Source organism: Nannospalax galili, unplaced genomic scaffold (genome assembly GCF_000622305.1).
Source record: "Nannospalax galili isolate Female #2095 unplaced genomic scaffold, S.galili_v1.0 scaffold1109, whole genome shotgun sequence".
In the NCBI taxonomy this organism is placed as follows: domain Eukaryota; kingdom Metazoa; phylum Chordata; class Mammalia; order Rodentia; family Spalacidae; genus Nannospalax; species Nannospalax galili.
In genome coordinates this window covers 236,726-255,013 of record NW_008359787.1, presented here as the reverse complement: position 1 = coordinate 255,013, position 18,288 = coordinate 236,726, and the positions used below count along the sequence as shown (strand labels likewise).

The following is an 18,288-nucleotide window of genomic DNA, read 5'->3' as shown; positions in this document are numbered from 1 at the left end:
TCTTTTTAAAAATTATATTTAAAAGAAAACACCTGCAACTGTCAGCTGTCAGCCTGCGTACTCTAGCTCAAGTCCCAGGCAAAGTCTGGCCTACTGGTAGTGCCTGGAGAGTGCCCTACTGGAGACATTTCCTGTTAGTGGAATTAAATTAATGGGCTGGAATGGAAACATTCTTTTAAAAAATAAATCATATGTAACTACTTAATGTCAACATAAGAATTTCAGTCCTCCCCAACGAACACCCCCATTTGAGACAAGGTTTTGCTATGAAGCCCTGACTGGCCTGGAGTTTATTAGGTAGCTCAAGCTGTCCTCAAACTCAGAGCAATCCTCCAGCCTCAGCCCCCTGAGTTTTGGGATTATAAGCATATACCACCACATCTGGCTGAAGTTCAGCATCTTTAAAATGATGGTTCTATTTTTGTGTATCCTGGCATTTGGAAGGTAATATGGAATTATATTTTTGTTGTCACACAATTCCTGCCCTTTCTGTCTTGAGTACATGCCAAAAATTTGCTTATTAGGTATTCAGTTCTTAAATTATACCATATATAACCTTTTGTGGGTAATTTTTATAATTTTATAATACTTAAAGATATTCTAACTTCATCTTGAATTTATGTTTTTCTTAGCTCATCCCTCCTTTTAAATGAGAAACAAATTCATGTTGCTTACTTGAAGGAATCTGACAAGTTGTTGTTAATTGGCCTTCCTGCTGCAGAGTGAGTAGAAATTTTTGTTTACCTTGAAAATCATTTCTGAAAATGATAGTAATCAAAAAATAAGTAAAATGAATTAATAGTAACAAACCTGTTAAAATTATGACAATTTTGTCAAAAGGCAAACTGCTTATGATAGTTTTATGATTTCAAGTTATGTTGCACTAGTGAAGTAGCTACCTGTGTTCTTAGGCGAGAACAGGGAGCAATGTGGTTTGAAAGTTCGCCCACCAGTATATAGTAAGGCTGTGGGTGTACAGTCAAGACAGAGATGTCTGAGAGGTGAGTTTATCCTCTGCTCACATTTCACAATAATGTGATTTAGATTTAGTATTTTACAGTTTATTCATGTTGAAGATTTCAGAGACTCAAGGGCCAGCAGGGGTGTTTTGCCAAGATGTTCAATGCCTTTGATGAAATAATGAATATGTAATGCCAGGGTCATCATTTGATAATGGATTAAGTATTTTTTATAGCTCTACCCACAGTTGACATAAACCTTACAAATCAACTGAAAAAGTCTTGCTTCTTTTAGATATGTGTCATTTGATTATGTTACAAATCAATAAGTACATTTTTTTTATAGCGTTCCTCTTCCCCAGCTAAGGAATATGATAGAAGAAGTTGCACAAACCTTAAAATTTATGTATGGTTCTTTAGATAGGTGAGTACTTCTCCAAATTCCATTTCAAGTTTTAGGTATGTGATTCTATGTTAATAAATGTTTTGTATTATGATATATTGTAATCAGAACATACTGATTTGGTTCATTTATTTAGGGACAAGTGTAGTATATTTCTGTATAACATGCAGAGAAGAGTAAGATTTTAAGTAAATGTGTTGTCTCTTGGGCTGAAGAGATGGCTCAGCAGTTTAAAGCACTGGCTGTTCTTGCAGAGGACCTGTTCAATTCCCAGCATGCACATGGCAGCTAACAACCATCTGTAACTCCAGTTCCAGGGGATGTGACGCCCTCCTTGACTTCTGCAGGCATTACACAACATGGGTGCACTTACATACATGCAGGCAATATACTCATACACTTAAAGTAAAATAATAAAATAGTTTAAAAAAATAATACTATTACCAAATTCACTGTCCTGAAATGTAATGCTTTTTTTCTTCAACATAATGTAATTTTAAAAATTCAGTATTATGTTGGGCGTGGTTGTGCAAGCCTTTAATCCCAACCTTTGGGAGGCAGAGGCAGGTGGATCTCTGATCAAGGCCAACCTAGTCCACATAGTAACTTCAAGGTGACCTGGGACTAGGGAGATCCTGTCAAGAAAAATCAGTATTACCCAGACATCATGTCTCACATCTGTAATCTCAGCACTTAAGAAGTTGAGGCAGGAGTTCAAGGCCAACCTGATTTACATAATGGGTTTCCAGGCCAGTCTGGACCATAGATCTTGTCTAAAAAAAAAACAAAATCAAAGCATAGGGGCTGGAGAGATGGCTCAGCAGTTAAGAATACTGGCCGTTCTTACAGAAGAGCCAGGTTCAAATCCCAACACCCACACGTCAGCTAACAACTCTCTGTAACTCCAGTTCCAGGGGATTTGACAGCTTCTTCTCTCCTCTGCGGGCATTTCACAACACGGGTGCACTTACCTACATACAGGCAATACACAAAACACATAAAATAAAAATAACAAATTTTTAAAAAAGCAAAGCATAACAAACAAAAAAGCACTGTTAGAAGAATTAGACGTACAATAGAGAAAATACCGACTAGTTGCTTGTGATTTCCTTTATGTATTCTCTGTAAAATGTGAATATTTTATGCATATTATGCATATTTTCTGCTTCTTTTGTTTCTTCTTTGATAGTTTCATACCTGTATTATTTTACTTGACTTTTCTCTGTTACTGTGATAAAACACCTTGAGCAAGGGAACTGAAAAATAGTTTATTGGGCTTATGGTTCCAGCTGGGTAAGAGTCCATCATTTCAGGGGAGGCATTGCAGGAGGCAGCTGGGGCAGATGGAGGGAGGGAGGGAGAGAGAGAGAATAGAAATGGTGCAAGGCTTAAGAACATTCAAAAACCACCTGTAGTGATATGCTTCCTCCAGTAAGGTTGTACTTCCTAAAGGTTCCATGACCCTGCCTGTGTGTGTGTGTGTGTGTGTGTGTGTGTGTGTGTGTGTGTGTGTGTATGTATGACCTACTGACTTTAATTAAGGTTGCTTGCATTGTTGGGGATTATTTACATGAACAACTTGAGTGTCTACACCATTGAAGAAAATGACACCCCCTCCCTAGCAACCATTAACCACCAGTAGTACCATCGCATGGGCCCTTCCCCATCCATGATGAAATGTTAAGGGGCCCAATATTGTACATGTCTTATACAGAGTTCATGAGTACAGTGATTGTGTCATGTCCAGAAGATACTTTTTTGATGCATGTCTCCCTCACCCTATGACTCTTTCATTCTTTCTTCCCCTTCGTCCTTGATGTTTACCTAAGCCTTGGAGGGTATGATACAGATGTCTCATTTAGGGTTGAACACTCCACCATCACTTATTCTCAGTATTTGATCAGTTGCTTCTTTTTTTTTTTTTTTTCTCAGTATTTGACCACGTACTTTTTTTTTTAACTTTATAGTATAATCTGATAGATATTTCATGATTTGAGGGAAGAAATTTGAGATAATTATTAAACATTTGAGTGTACAGAATTATGAATTAAAAGCATATTTTTTAGTGAAATTTTTGTTAAGTTCTAGTGTTTGTAGGGGCTAAAATGAGATCTTTGCTTTCAAAGCCTTGAGAGATTGAAAGTTTATATATTTTTCTGATCACAATGGTATCAACTCTCTGATCTTGACTATTAATGTGCTCAAAGCATCATGGAGGAACTTCTGTGATTGTGTCATCTGATAAGATCATTCCGCTGGCCACATTCTCCACTGGAGGAGACTCTAAGGAGGTATATCCCTCCCAAACCTGATTATTTAGCTGTATCTTCCAAATGAGTGAGCCACAAAAGGTTGGGTATCTATAAACAGTGTTTTTAACCTGTTACTAGTAAAATTTTAATCAGTGAAGAATGAGAGTGTAATTATTAATTGTTTTCTTAAGGTTACATCAGAGAAACCAACTTTGTTATGTTATATCTTAATTGAATCCATTTCTATGAAATAAAATATTATCAAAGATTAAATTTCTGCAATGAATTTCATACATGCAAACAGTCTACTGAAGGTGCTCTGTGGGGCCCTATTCCATGGTGTTGGGTTGAGGGTAGAGGGACTTAGTTTCTCTGAGTTTTATCTTAAAGTTTACCTTCTGTTGATTTGAGAATATCTCTACAGTGGCAACAAATTTAATTAATTTCTCTTTGCTCAGGTGAAAGCTTGAAGGACAAACTAAGAAAATAAATGTGAACACTCATTGAGTTTGTTTAAATGTATTTATATTTATTTTATGTGTATAAGTATTTTCCTGCATGTATGTAAGTGCACCTGTGTTATGCAATGCCCAGAGAGGCCAAAAGACTTCTGGCCTCTGATCTCCTAGAACTGGAGTTAAGAACAGTTACCAGCTGCCATGTGGGTGCTAGAATCCCAACCCAGGTCCTCTGCAAGAGCCCCCAGTGTGCTTAACTATTGAGCCATCTCTCCAGCCCCCTGTCAACTGAATTCTTTTTAAAAAAAGATTTATCTATTTTTAATTTTGTATTTATGTGCATATATGTACACATGTGAGTGCAGTGCCCACAGTGGCCAGAAGAGAGTGTTGGATCTCCTGGAGCTGGAGTTACAAGTGGTTGTGAGCCAGCCAACATGGGTGCTAGAAACTGAACATAGGCCTGTGCAAGAGCAGTACATGCTCTTAACTGATGAGCCATTTTTCTAACCCCATCTATTGAGTTCTTAAAACTAAAAAGCAATATAGATCTAAGATGCTATTAGTAGACATTTTAAAATAATTTTGAGTAACAAAGTTTTTTTCTGACTTTTCTGTAAAAAATTGCAAAAATGTTCTTCAAAAGTCAAAAGATTTATCATTTTTAAGTTATGAGCTAGTTCCCTATGGGATTCAGAAAACTGTATGATAATAGGTGAATGTTGTGACTAAAGATGCATTTCCCTTTACTATCCCCAACTAATCAATCATCCAGTTGCTACGTATCTATCTCAGAGCACATCTCAAGACCATCCATTTCTCTCTGTCTTCTCAATTTCCCTGCCCAACCATTGCTATATTGTACTGCAGTAACCTCGTAATGGATCTCTTTACTTTTGTTCTTGCTACTTTAATTAATTTCCATAGAGCAGTTAATCTTCCTGCATTATTGTCTGACTCCAATCTACCTGTCTGACCAGATCTCAAACCACAGCCATTTGTCTGTCTTACACACTAGCAAAGTTTTCCCTGCCCCAGAGACTTTGCGCTCTTTCCTTCTGCTGGATCTTCTTGACACAGGAATATCAACTTAAATGACCTATTTTCAAAGAATGTTTTTTTAGTCATTTAATCCAAAATAGCCAAGCAGCTGGACACAAAGTTGTGTACCTGTAATCCTAGATTCTTAGGAAGCTGAAGGAAGACTTGAGCCCACCAGTTCAAGCCTGGGCAGAGTCATGAGATCTTATCTTAAAAATAAAATAAAAATAAGCTAGCCAGTCAGTCACACTACACCCTCCCATCATCGTGTTCTCTTCACTGTCTTTCATAAGGGCTCTTAGTTTCCTGCTCATTGCTTTGTCTTGTTTTGTCAGCCTGTGAGCTTCATAGGGGCTCATTGTCTTGATATTTTATTGCTGTGCCTCCACCAAAGAGGACAGTGACTTGAACAAAGTAGGCACTTAAATATTTGTTGTATGAATCAGTGAATATTACTTTGGTATGTTAATAGCTATTAACCAGCTATTATGTCATTTTGTGAGTTATTCCAGTGAATGATTGTGATTAATGCTAGATTGCTTTTTTAAAAAAATTTACTTATTTTTTTATTTTATATTTATGAGTATTTTTGCCTGCATGTATGTAAGTGCACTCATGTCATGCAATGCCTGTGGAGGTCAGAAAGGGTGTCCCTGGAACTGGAGTTACAGATGGTTTGTTAGCCGCCATGGGGCTGCTGGGAACCAAACCCCTGTCCTCTGCAAGAGCAGCCAGTGCTCTTAACTACTGAGCCATCTCTCCAGCCCCAATGCTATATTGCTTTTACATGTCTAAAATAAACTGTTCAGTCTCTCCCAGTTTCTCCCTGTCTCTCTTTCTGTCTCTATTTCTTTCTCCCTCCTTCTCTCCCTCCCTGAACCGAGGAGAAAAATAACTTAGTCCCTTATTTTGTACTTATTATACACTAGAATAAGCATAACAATATGTACTTTGCATGTGAGGTGGATTACATTAACCCCAGTTTTAGACTTGGAAACTAAAATTCAGAGAAAGGTCTGTTGATTTGTCCTATGACAACTGTCTAGTAAGAACAGCGAAAGCCAAATCTGTTCTACTACAGAGTTCCAAATCTTTTTATTATTCTCTGTTGCCTGAAAGATACTGGAAGCTGTAAATGGTTGGATGATAGAACTTGTGTTGACCCTGTGATTCTTCTCTAGTATCTTGTTAAATACAGAAAGTACATTTCTTAACACCCTCCTTTAGTTACATTACAACAGTATTGTAATTAAGGGAGCAGAGAGAGGAAGAGAGCTGGGACAAAGCCAGTCCCCTTAGGAGCATGCAGAAAGAGACCACCATGTCCACATATTGCTCTAACTTCCAGCTCTTATTTCTTCAGTGCCTTTTGCCAGATCGAGAATGTTCCTCGTTTGGATCATTTCTTCAGCTTATTCTTTCAGAGGGCACTTCAGCCTGCTAAACTACATCCCAGCCCCAGCCCCAGTGCTCAACAGTATGATGCAGCCAGCGCTGTGCTTTTAGACAGCCTCCCTGCAGTTCGTTGGCTCACACTTCCACAGGAAATCAAGGTAATCTTAGGGGGTCCTAAATACGAGTCAGAACCATTTGCTTCATTCTAAGCTTTGATCTGCTCTTTTTCTCTTTTCTAAAGTTTTTAATCTATGATTGGGGGTGGGTGATACCACAATAGGTGTGTGCAGGTCAGAGGTCAACTTTGTATAGTTGTTTCTCTCCTTCCATCTTTACTTGAGTTCCAGGGATCAAACTTGCTGACCCCCTTCTCCCTTTTTCTTAAGCTGTTTTCTGCTTTTCAAAATCATGGATAAGAATTAAAGAGGTAGTTGGCTGATGAACGTATACAAATGACTCTTTAAAAATATTTGACTTTCTCAACTTGTTTTGCATTTAAGCTTTCTTTTTAAATAAATTTGTATTGAATTTTTGTGTATTTCATACATAAAATGATCTTTATACCCCCTTCCCCTTTGGCGCCCTCCCATAGCCCCTCACTGGAGTTCATACATTCTGTCATTTGTATGAATGCCTATTATGTAAAGTTAGTGTCCCCAGATGTCCCTCAGTACAAGTTCATCCACTGGGGTTTAGTCAGCATATCTAGAGTTTCTCCCTTCAAGATCAGCTCCTCCTCACCCAGCAATAATTAGCTGCCAGTGATTCTTCAACTAAAATTGGGGCTTGCTGTTCATTTCCATAGTTCTGTGCTGGGTTTTTGTCTGCCTGAGTTTGCATGGGTCTTTTGCATGCTGACACCATTGCTGTAGGTTTGTATGAGAAGGGTCTCAGGTGCCTGTAGGGCTATTTCCATATAGTCATGCACCTCCTCACTGGCTCTTACAATCATTCCGCCACCCCTCTTCCACAGTGGTCCCTGGGCCCTGGGTGGGTAGACCTCAATATAGGAGTCCTGTCCAAGGACAATTCATTCTCTGTGTTTTGGCCATTTTTGGCCTTTTATGTTCCTGGGCCTCTGTTCCATGAGGGAGCTTCATTGATGAGAACTGAAAGATGCATTAGTGTTCTCTTCATCCCTTGTTCTATGTTCTATGAATCTTAGGTGTAGAGGTTGCATCCTAGGTGTGCCATTTAGGCTTGGGCAATTCGTAGAGAATCTCTGTGTGTGACTAGTGGTGTAGCTCTGTAATAATCTGTCTGTTGAAAAAGAAGCTACTTTGATGGGTGGTGACTGGGATACTTGTCTGTAAATATAAGGATCCATATTTTGTACATAGTAAGAAATTGCATTTGTCTAGGGATGTGACAGCCTTAGAGCTTTCTCTAAGATCTATGACCTCTCCAGCTATGTGTGTTTAGCTAGGTACCACACATGAGTTTCTTCCCATTGAATGGGCTTTAAGTCCCATTAGGTAGCTGTTGATTACCCCCAAGATAAAAGTGCCACTACTGCACTAATGTCATTTGCTGTGCCAGTCATTAGCTATTAGGCCTTGAAGCTGGGATTGGACCATCGATTGATGTTCTCCATTACCAGTTTATATAGTGCTCTCCAGAGCTATGAGAGCTAGCCTTCAAGGGAGGTGACTTCCAAGTCAGTTTCAGCTCCATTGCTCCAAATCCTCTGTCCAAAGTATGTCCTGTCTTCAGCAGTAGGGTCTTACCTTCAAGTTCTGGAAGGCAATCAAGAGTTGTGGCAACAGTCTGGGTAATTTGGGGAACCTCTTGGACCACCCTGGCCAACAACTCGAAGGTTTCTCCTGTCTGGCAATGTTTCTTGTTATGTAGTCTTGAGCTATACTCATGGATTCATGTAGGGATATTGTATGTATAAATTTTCAGTATGTTTTTGGAGTAATACAATTCCCTCTGGTTTTTTATACCAGCTAGGCGCTATTTATCTCTCCTCTTTTCTCTCCTTGTCTTATCCTCGCTCCTTGTCCTCCCCATTTAAAGTGTCCCCATTTCTCCTTTGATAGTTTCTATGTGCTATGGTCCCCTCTGTTGAGCTCCTTCTTCCTCTAAACTCAGAATTCTTTTTAGAAATCTTAAGCTGTATGCTGGGCATGGTAGTGTACACCTTTAATCCCAGCACTTGGGAGGCAGAGGCAGGTGGATCTCTGTGAGATCAAAGGCAGCCTGGTCTACATAGTGAGTTCCAAGCAGGCTAGGGCTATGAGAGACCCTGTCCAAAAAAAAATCTTAAGCTTGTCTTCTTACTCTGAAATTTTATGGTTCTGATTATATAATGCAAAGTCAGTATTATGTTTCTATACAGATTAAAAATGGTTGCAGAGAAGTGGCTATGGAATGTTACCTCACTTAATATGAATAAATATGCTGTAACTAAACAAATTACAGGGTACATTAACAAGCTCTTTTCTTTTTTAAGATTTTTTTTAATGTGTTGTGAGTTTATGTACACCAGGTACGTATAGGAGCTTACAGAGGCCAGAAGAGGGCCTCTAGTTCCAGTCCCATGGAACTAGAGTTACATGTAATTGTGAGCTATCATGTTGGTGTTTGGAGCTGAACCCAGGTCCTCTGCAAGAGCAGCAAATGCTCTTAACTGTTGAGCCATCTCTCCAGCTCCAGCAAACATTATTCTTAATAAATATGCAAGTCTGTTATTAGAAAAATCATTCTTTGTTTTTATTTTGTTTTTTGATACTGGGGATTGAACCCTGGGTCTCTTTCATACTAAATATGTGCTCTACTGAGCTAAATCCGTGGCCCAGCCAAATTTTTCTTTCTAAAGAACATATGTTTAGCTTTTGGTTTGTTCCGTATTTGGTTTACCAAACCTAGGGCTTCATGATACTTAGGTGTTTTCAACGTGACTTCAGTCACAACTATATGCCCCATATAATGTGAAACAGTTGACATGATCATGTCACAGTCTTCAATGTAGAGCACCATGAAATTTGCTTACTTACAGCATTTTATTAGTATTAAGTGAGGCAGTATTCTATAGCCACTTCTCTGCTTATGTAGAAACCCAGGCTCAGTTACCTAAAAAAATCTTAATTTGAGATTCTACTCTTCATGAAACCCTCCAATGTATAACTACATAAATGCCTTCTTGGCAGTTTAATAATTATTTAAATTGATATATCAGGATGAGAAAACTCTCATCTATAGGGTGGGTAAAGGGATAATGGACACTTCATTGAGGAACTGTGATATGTTGCAGGTGAAGTACTTAGAATTGTGTTTGGCACATTGTAGTTGAATTTATAGCTGTGAAAGTTTCATTATATAATTGTTAGTTGAAAGGAGCCAGTCAATGCTCAACTGCTGAGCCATCTCTCCAGATCTGCCCTACCGAAATTAAATCTCACCCATACAAACACGAGCACGGGAGCTCTGTCTTCTAGTGCCTTTTTCAATTAGTTTCTCCTGTATCTTAAAATTTTCACTCTAGAAACTTTTCACCTCCTTGGTGAGTTTTGTTACTGGGTATCTTTCTTTCTTAGCAAATAGGTTATTTCTGTATAGAAAGACCTGGATCTTGCTTATTGATTTTGCATCCTGCTACTTTGCTTCTGATTCTTTGTATCCTCAGTTCATGTTTTTATTTTGTTTTGTTGTTGATGTTTTGGTTTTTTTTGTTTTTGTTTTGTTTTTTGCCTTTTGCTATGCCCTGTGGTTTTTTTTTTTTTTCCTGATAGCAGGACATGAGGTACACATGAAATGAACAACTGAAAAAGGCTCCACTCGTGACGTAGTCAAGGGGAGGGGAAGCCTTCTTGATCTTTGTTTAGAATGCCATCTTTTGGTGAACCTGTAGACCCTGGGACTTTGGACATCACCATTGTCATGGTTTTTCCACCCTGCTTGGATGGGACAGACCTTCTAGAGGGAGCCTGAGTTGGATGTTTCCCTTCTCCTACATATGAGGTTGCATGATTCCCTTCTGCAATGAGGAAGGCTATTGCTGGGTATTTCTTCCCCTTTAACTACCATGGGGTGGGATGTAATTAACTGCTTTCTCCTGAGAGCAGGCTTCATTAAGAAAACCCAGTGCTAGATCTGTTGCACTTCACCAGGGTTCCTTTTTCCTTGCCAATGCTCAAATCAGGAGGGCATTTTTCCTCCAACATTTACTGTGACAACCTGGTTAAATTTCAGTTGCAAAACTCAAAAAATATGGGGTCTCCTATAGCCTGAGTTCCCCTGAAGTTTTCAATTGCCAAAATTGCCCACACTAGCCTCTGACAATTTTCCTGCATTGCAGGTTTTCCTCCACTGACCTTGGATGTATTGGTGGTTCCTGCTCATGAATCTGCTCTGGCAGCTCTGAGTCCCTGAATTTATCTGCCTGCCTCTCTAGTTTTGAGGAGAGCAGTTTGTTTTGTCCTTGCCTCTTACAGACACAGAAGAGTTGTTGACTTTTTATTATGTTCAGCTTTTTACTTGTTAGGATTGACAAGCTTTTTACATGTGTACCCAGAAACCAAAGTCCCCAAAGGTTTTGTTTTATCAGAAAAAGGATTTTTTTTATTTTTCTATTTGCATTTTTTTTCACTGTCTTAGAATAGTAGGTTTCACTGACAGCTTTTCTCCTAATGAAAATATCAAAGAATCTAATAGCTTAAGAACTCTGGTTAAAAAGATATTTGTATGGCAACCTATGCCTGACAACTAGTCATTTTTTAAATTTGGAATAACTTACTTGTTCTGAGTTTAAATGTATGATGAGGCCTCACTTCAGTTTCCTTTCCCAGGTATTTGAGAATTTTTTCAATCATATTTTCCTAAAGTAATCTGGAATTGTCAAAAGAGGAAAGATATTAGCCAGACATGGTGGTGCATGCCTTTAATCCCACCACTTGGGAGACTAGAGGCAGGCGGATCTCTGTCAGTTCAAGGCCAGCCTGGTCTACATTATTGAGTTCCAGGCCAGCTGGGGCTTCAGGGAGACCCCATCTCAAAAAGACAAGAAACAAAACAAAACAAAACAAAAGAATATAATAGATATTTTACTTTTTTTCTAAAGTAATAAGAAGAAACAATTATATATTAGTCTCATGCATTAGGGTGGAGAGTGCAGTAGTAGGAATAGCAATTCATTGAACAACTCAGGAGATTGAAAATTGCCAAGTGTTTAACCTCTTTGTGCAATAGTCTTTCATAAGGTTAACAATTCCCATCAAAAAAGAGAACATAAAGTATTTGCTACATGCAGGAAAATGTAGGTCACAAAATGCGTAGTAAGTCATACTCTGTGGAAAGCATTGAAAGGCATGACTAATGTTTCTAAAGCTTTTGTCATCTCAGTACAACTTACTGTGTGAGACATAGTCCTGCAGAGAACGCCTTGGCCTTTAAGGAAGGAAAGGGGAGAATCTTTATTCACAGAAAATTGTATCCTGAGTATTTCAAGTAATTTTTTCAGTTACTTGAAATACACACACACACACACACACACACAGAGAGAGAGAGAGAGAGAGAGAGAGAGAGAGAGAGAGATACATACACATGCATTACAGATTAAATTTGCTCTGCTTTTAAATTTTGGATACTTCAGGCAATTTCCATAGAAACAAAAGGCAAATCCTATGTAAAAGATTTTTTTTTCTAATAACTCTGTGGGGAAGTTAAGCTGTGCCAGATCCCAGGGGAACTCCTGCCTTGATGTTTTAATCTATGAATAAAGGCTGGCAACCCTTTTATTCAAAACATTGTTTCCACGGAGAGAAAAGGAAGAATGTTGGTATTTTCCAAGAATTGAACTGTTGAAAAATGCACAGAGAATGGAAAAGCAACTTGAAATAGGTTGACTCTCAATATTAATTTTCATTTTACTTTAAGAAATATAATGAGTTAAAAAATTCTTAAAACAAGAAAGCAGTTTTTTAACCTCATAAGTTGTTATGCATTGAACATAGGGTTAGAACTATTTTTCATTAAGATTTAGTTTTTATAAAGTCTGTAAGTTAAGTATATTCATGTTTTATATTTGAAATCTTAAAAATAAGATATCCCATTTTGAGATATTTCTTGTGTCATAAAAGTGAAAACTATTTATTTGTTTCTTAAAGTAGTTATTAAGTACTTCTTTTTTTTTTTTTTTTAACATAGATGGATTTGGACACAGCATTAAGTGACCTTGAGGCTGCAGATTTTGCAGAGCTGGTAAGAGAAGGAGCGGATTTTAAGAAAGGCGCAATGCTGAATTCTTGCTTTATATATTCTAAATGTTTAACAAGTGGACTTGAAATGCATAACAGTAAGCCTCTGTTTTGACATGGCCAGAAATATTTTTTTTGCCTTAAGACTTTCTATTCAATTGAAATTATTTGCTGTCCAATATTTATTATGAGATTTAAACAATGATTGAACTAAAGCTTTGGGGCTTTATGAAGAAAGGACATGTAGATGTAATTTTGATTAACTTGAGAACACTGTAGATCTGAATATAACGTGGCATTATCAATATGGCTTTTAAAGGATTAATCTGTGTATTACCTCACCCTACCCAATGAATAGGCCAACAAATAAGTATCATTAACCCCCAGGCCATAGTATGTAAAAAATAGTTCTCACCAAAAGGAGCTAGATTTCTCATGGAAATGGAACATTCCAACTTTACAGCCAAAAATATATTTTGTCATCTCACATTCAGAAAGCTTTCAAAGCTGACTTAGGTTATATATATTGGGGCTGAAATTGACAGGAGACAACTTGAAGACCTTCCATCTGGAACATCAGTAAGATAGTCACTGCAGCATATTGAAGTGCATCAACTGTGACTATGTGCATAAGTTCATGTTTTGAAAGAACAAAAAGAAGTTGTTTAAATTTGGAAAACACTAGGAAACCAACTTAATTTTGTGAAACCTAGTAAGTAAGGAAGAGTCAAACATTTATCCTACCTTTCTTTTCTGAACCACATGTTAAGGCAACCATGTAAAGGTGACAGATCTAGGCAGCAGTCATCAGTAAGTGTTGATACCACCAAAGAAGATAGCCAGGTGGCACAGGGTTGATAAATTGTCTTAGTTTTTTTTCCTGTTGTTTTCCTGTTACTGTGATAAAATATTCTGACAGAAGCAACTTAAGTGAGAAAAGGTTTATTCTGGTCCATAGTTCACGTTATAGTCTGTCATGGTGAAGTTACAGCAGCAGGAGTTTGAAGGAACTTGTCACATTGCATCTACAGTCATGAAACAGAGTGTGACAAATGCATGTATGCTAGTGCTCAGCTCACTTTATCCACTTTATACAATCAAGGACCCCCTACCTAAGTGGTCCCATCTACAATTAAGATGGGTCTTCCAGCACCAATTAACTTAAGATAATCCCCCACAGGCATGCCCAGGTCAGTCTAGATTCTTTCAGGTTGGCAACATTAGCCATCACAGTTATGAAACACATAAACCACCCATGAAATATCCTTGATGCGGCCTCAGGTCTTCTAATAAAGGGCATGGCAAATGACCATTTGTGAAAGGGAAGTTATAGAAAAATCCAGACTAGGTAACATGGGGTATTTTCTCCACCAAATGAACCAGAAAAGGATGGAGTGAGGCAGACACAAAAGGAGAAACCATCAGAGAAACTTGACCACATCAGTCAAGTTCAGTGCATGGCCTTTCCTGACCCCTAATTCATATAAACATTTTAAGAATATCTGTGAATCAGGTGTGGCAGCACAAACCTGTTATCCTACTTCTTGAGAGGCTGAGGCAGGACGCTCTCAAGTTGGGAGGCCAGTGTGGGCTACACAGTGAGACCCTGTTTCTAAATAAATAAATATATCAAAAGTAAACATCTGTGAGACAGTTAAGGAAATATAAGTGCTAACTGCTGTGTACTAAATGAGAATAAACTTTAGATAATGGCATTATGATATACACTTTTAAAAGATTTCTTCAGATTTAGAGTACATTCTAAAGTTTTTATAGATGAACTATATCTGGGATTGGTCTAGAAATTTAGTAAGAGAAAAGAAAAGAAGAGAAAGATACATGAAACAAGAATTGTCATGTACTCGCCTAGTCAAAGCTGGGTAATAATGGACACATTGGAGCTAATAATACTGTTTTCTCTACTCAGAATTGCAATCCTCCTGCCTCAGCCTCCCAAGTCCTAGGATTACAGGCATGTGCCACCATGCCCAGATTTATTCAGTCTTTTCTACTGCTGTTTGCATTGTGTGGATATATCTGAATTACCCAATTGAAGGATATTTAAGTTACTTCCAGGTTTTCATTTTCTCTAAGTTAATTATAAAATTAATAAATGCATGTTGGGTGAAGAGGAAGAGGAAAATGTTCTTCCTCATCTTCTCCCACTGCATCCCAGGTGTGGCTGTTCTCATAGTTCGGAATGTATCTTTCTAGACTTTATAGATACATTCTTAACACAAAACCCAATATGTGTGCATACATAGGTATATATAGGTGGGGGAAGCTACATTCAGCAAAAATCAGATCTAGTGATATTTTGTTCTACATTACTGAGCAATATATCCTATAACTTTTATACTTTCTCTTGTAGGTCAATATTATTTTTAATATCTGTATGATGTTCTCTGGTATAACACCAAACATAGGTGATCATTCCTCCATTACTGCACTTTGTATTACCTCTGGGTTTTCTATATTCCAAATAATTCCATTGTTAAATAGAAGTCTTGATTCACTTGATTATTTCTATAGATTTCTAGAAGACTTGCTCAAATCATATGTGTATTCAATTCTCAAGTGCCATTCACTTGCCCACAAGTAGATTGTGCTTTCAGAATTAGTATATAGTAATACTGGCTGATTTAGGTGCTATGTAATGAAGATTTTTGTCTTAACAGATGTAATTTAAGAATTCCTTATGGGATAACAAATGTTGTGTCCCATTTTTACATGTCTTCAATCAATAGAGTTTTAAAAGAACCAAAAAATAAAGTTCTCAAATAAATATATACATTCATTTTTTACCTTAATAATCTAGCATTTTGATTTATAAACAAGGCCTTATATAAAAAGTTATTTCTAGTTAATATAATCTCCATTTTAATTATTATAGCTAAATTAGAATCCTTTTTATCTTACACACAAAAATAAATAACCACAGTATAAATCAACTGTGAATTTTTCCCTAGTCTGAAGATTATTATGACATGAGACGGCTGTATACAATTTTGGGGTCTTCTCTATTTTACAGGGTAAGTTGAAACTTGAAATTTTTATAAATACCCAACTGCTATGTACAAAGATCTAAAGTAAGTTTTCTCAAACTTCTGTATTTGTAGAAAAATATTTTCTTCCTTCTAGATGTAGGTATCACAAGACTAAAGTTTGAAAACAAGACATCTACTCACATATTTATAAATAAATATTTATGGTTTTATTGTATTCCTAGGGATTTGCAAATGTGTGAAAGTGAAACAGTACGTAACAGAAAGTATATGAGAGAAGAACAACATTCTTTTTTTAGAATTTTTCAGTTGCATAATATTTTGTGTGTGTGTATGTATGTGTGAATGTGCACATCTGTACCATGGCACACTTGTGCAAGTCAGAGGACAATTTGTAGGAGTTGGGTCTCTCCTTCCACTATGTGGGTACTGGAGATTGAACTCAGGTTATCGGGCTTGGAGGCAGTTGCCTTTTACCCCCAAGCCGTCTTGCCAGCCAAGGGGAAATAGATTCTTAATTTGCTTTTGCAATAGTGTACTTTTATGTCTTCTTCAGAAGTAACCATAACATCTTTTAAGTAAGTCTTGTAACATTATATGAAATCCCTATAAAAAATTAGACATCAAGTCAGATTAAATATTTTTATTGAAAAATATCTTTAAATAAAATATGTAACGTATTTAACATAGAATCAGATGCTACAGAAAGCTGCACAAAACAGAATGTCTCCTCTCACCTTGACCCTGCTTCTCTACCTTCTAATTCTTTTCAAATTTTACCAAACAATCAAGGTAAAAGGAAGTTTGCTTTATGCTAATGTCTACCTGTTGAGGCCCTTATCAAATTTGATCTGCAGTTTGACCTCAGAAAGAAGCACTTGCTTTTGCTATATTTTAACATTCCTTTTGAAAATAAGTTATTTTAAGCCAGCTATAGAAATATAAAGTCCGTAAAAATATAATTATTGCTTAATATTACTAGTTGAATTTTTCTCTCTGTAATTAAATTCAAGGGTTATTTGGTGTGCAGCCATTTGCCTAAGGATGATCTTGTTGAGATTGCTATATACTGTCGACACTATTGCCTGCTACCTTTAGCAGCAAAGCAAAGAATTGGTCAGCTGATAATATGGAGAGAAGTCTTTCCTAGGTATCACCTCCAGCCTTCCACAAGCTCAGACACTGAGGTATTTCAGGAACCTGAAGGAAGATATTTTTTACTGATTGTCGGATTGGTAAGTTATATGAAGTTTCTTTCTTAAAAAAAAAATTCTAATTTACTTCCTTTTTAAAAGCAATTTATTGAATTTTTGGAAATTTCATACAATATATTTTGATAATATTTATATCCCTCCCATATCTGTACCCCCCCTTTTAGCAACCCTCCCCCTAGATTTCTGTATTCTAATGTACAAATATTAAGGCCTATAGTGTCAGATTTGTGTCCCCAATTGTCCTTCGGTGTGGATTCATCCACTGGAGCCTGGTCAACCTGAGAGTCTCACCTTTAAATGAGATTGAATCTCTTTCATTGGTTGCCAGTAGTTCTCAGGTAAGGTTGGGGTTCCTTACCCACTTTGCTGCATCTATGCTGGGATTTTGTTTGTCTTGAGCTTATGTAGGATTTGTCCATGCTGTCACCAGTGAATTCATATGAGTAACTGACCAGCTAGCTGGAAAACTGTTTCCTTGTGGTCATGGACCTCCTCTGGCTCTTAAAATCTTTCCGCCCCCTCTTCTACAATGATCCTCAGCCTTGGGAGGCAGAAGCTTGACATAGGTGTGCTATTCAGGGATAAGGAGCCTGCAGCCTCTTATTCTCTAATTGTTGGTCAGTTGTGGTTCTTTATGTTAATCACCATTTGCTGCATAAGGAAGCTTCTCTGCTGAGAGTTGAGAAATGCATTAGTGTGTGGGTATAACAATAAGACATTAGAAGTCAATTTAAAACTATGTGTATCAGAATAGTGTATTAGACTTTCTCCCATGGCTTGTGGGTGTCTAGCCTAAAGTTCTTAGGCTTGCTATCAGTGTCATATATGGGCTCCATCCTATGGAGCAGACCTTAAATCCAATTAGAAAGTAGTTGGTTACTCCAAAAATGTTTATGCCACTTGCACCAGTGGGCATATATTGCCAGACCAGTTGTTGTAACTCACAAGATTCACAGCTGTGTAAGATCAATGCTGAATTTTCCCTTTGGGTAGCTTGCATAGCATCTTCCAGCACTGTGAAAGCTAAACAGTAGAGATGAGACTTTGAAGTCAGCACCAGCTTGTTTTCTCCTTGTTTGTTCTACAGCTCATATATGTAGTATCTTCAGCAATAAGGACTTACTCTGAAGTTCTAGTGGAAAACCAAGAGCAAGGGCAATGGCCAGTATTGTTGAGGGTCTGTGGGACAATTAGTCAATAGCTTCAAAAGGGGGAGTCTGTTCCTGGCATTGGGCTTTTACTTTGCAAGCCTATGATGTCTAGAAGTGACAGTATTCCCCTGTTATAACTCCTTCTAATCTCTTAATATTTTATATATATATATTTAAGTAGCTTCTATAGTGATAGATTTCCCTTGGCTTTTT

At 37.5% G+C, this 18,288-nt stretch overlaps 1 protein-coding gene across 3 annotated transcripts in view; it reads left to right on the top strand.

The window, feature by feature from the left end:
• Nucleotides 1–18,288, top strand: part of Intu (inturned planar cell polarity protein) — a 124,653-nt gene that overhangs the window by 86,013 nt on the left and 20,352 nt on the right. For 2 of the 3 annotated variants that reach the window (XR_003847902.1, XM_008823687.3), the window contains exons 6-11: nucleotides 633–722; nucleotides 1,306–1,383; nucleotides 6,477–6,666; nucleotides 12,656–12,709; nucleotides 15,675–15,737; nucleotides 16,724–16,945. Coding sequence is in view for 2 of the 3 variants with exons in the window: in XM_008823687.3 (XP_008821909.1) it covers nucleotides 633–722; nucleotides 1,306–1,383; nucleotides 6,477–6,666; nucleotides 12,656–12,709; nucleotides 15,675–15,737; nucleotides 16,724–16,945 (697 nt within the window). In the remaining variant the exon portion in view is untranslated. The remainder of the gene's footprint in view (nucleotides 1–632; nucleotides 723–1,305; nucleotides 1,384–6,476; nucleotides 6,667–12,655; nucleotides 12,710–15,674; nucleotides 15,738–16,723; nucleotides 16,946–18,288) is intronic. The other variant, XM_029558974.1, reaches the window with a different exon arrangement.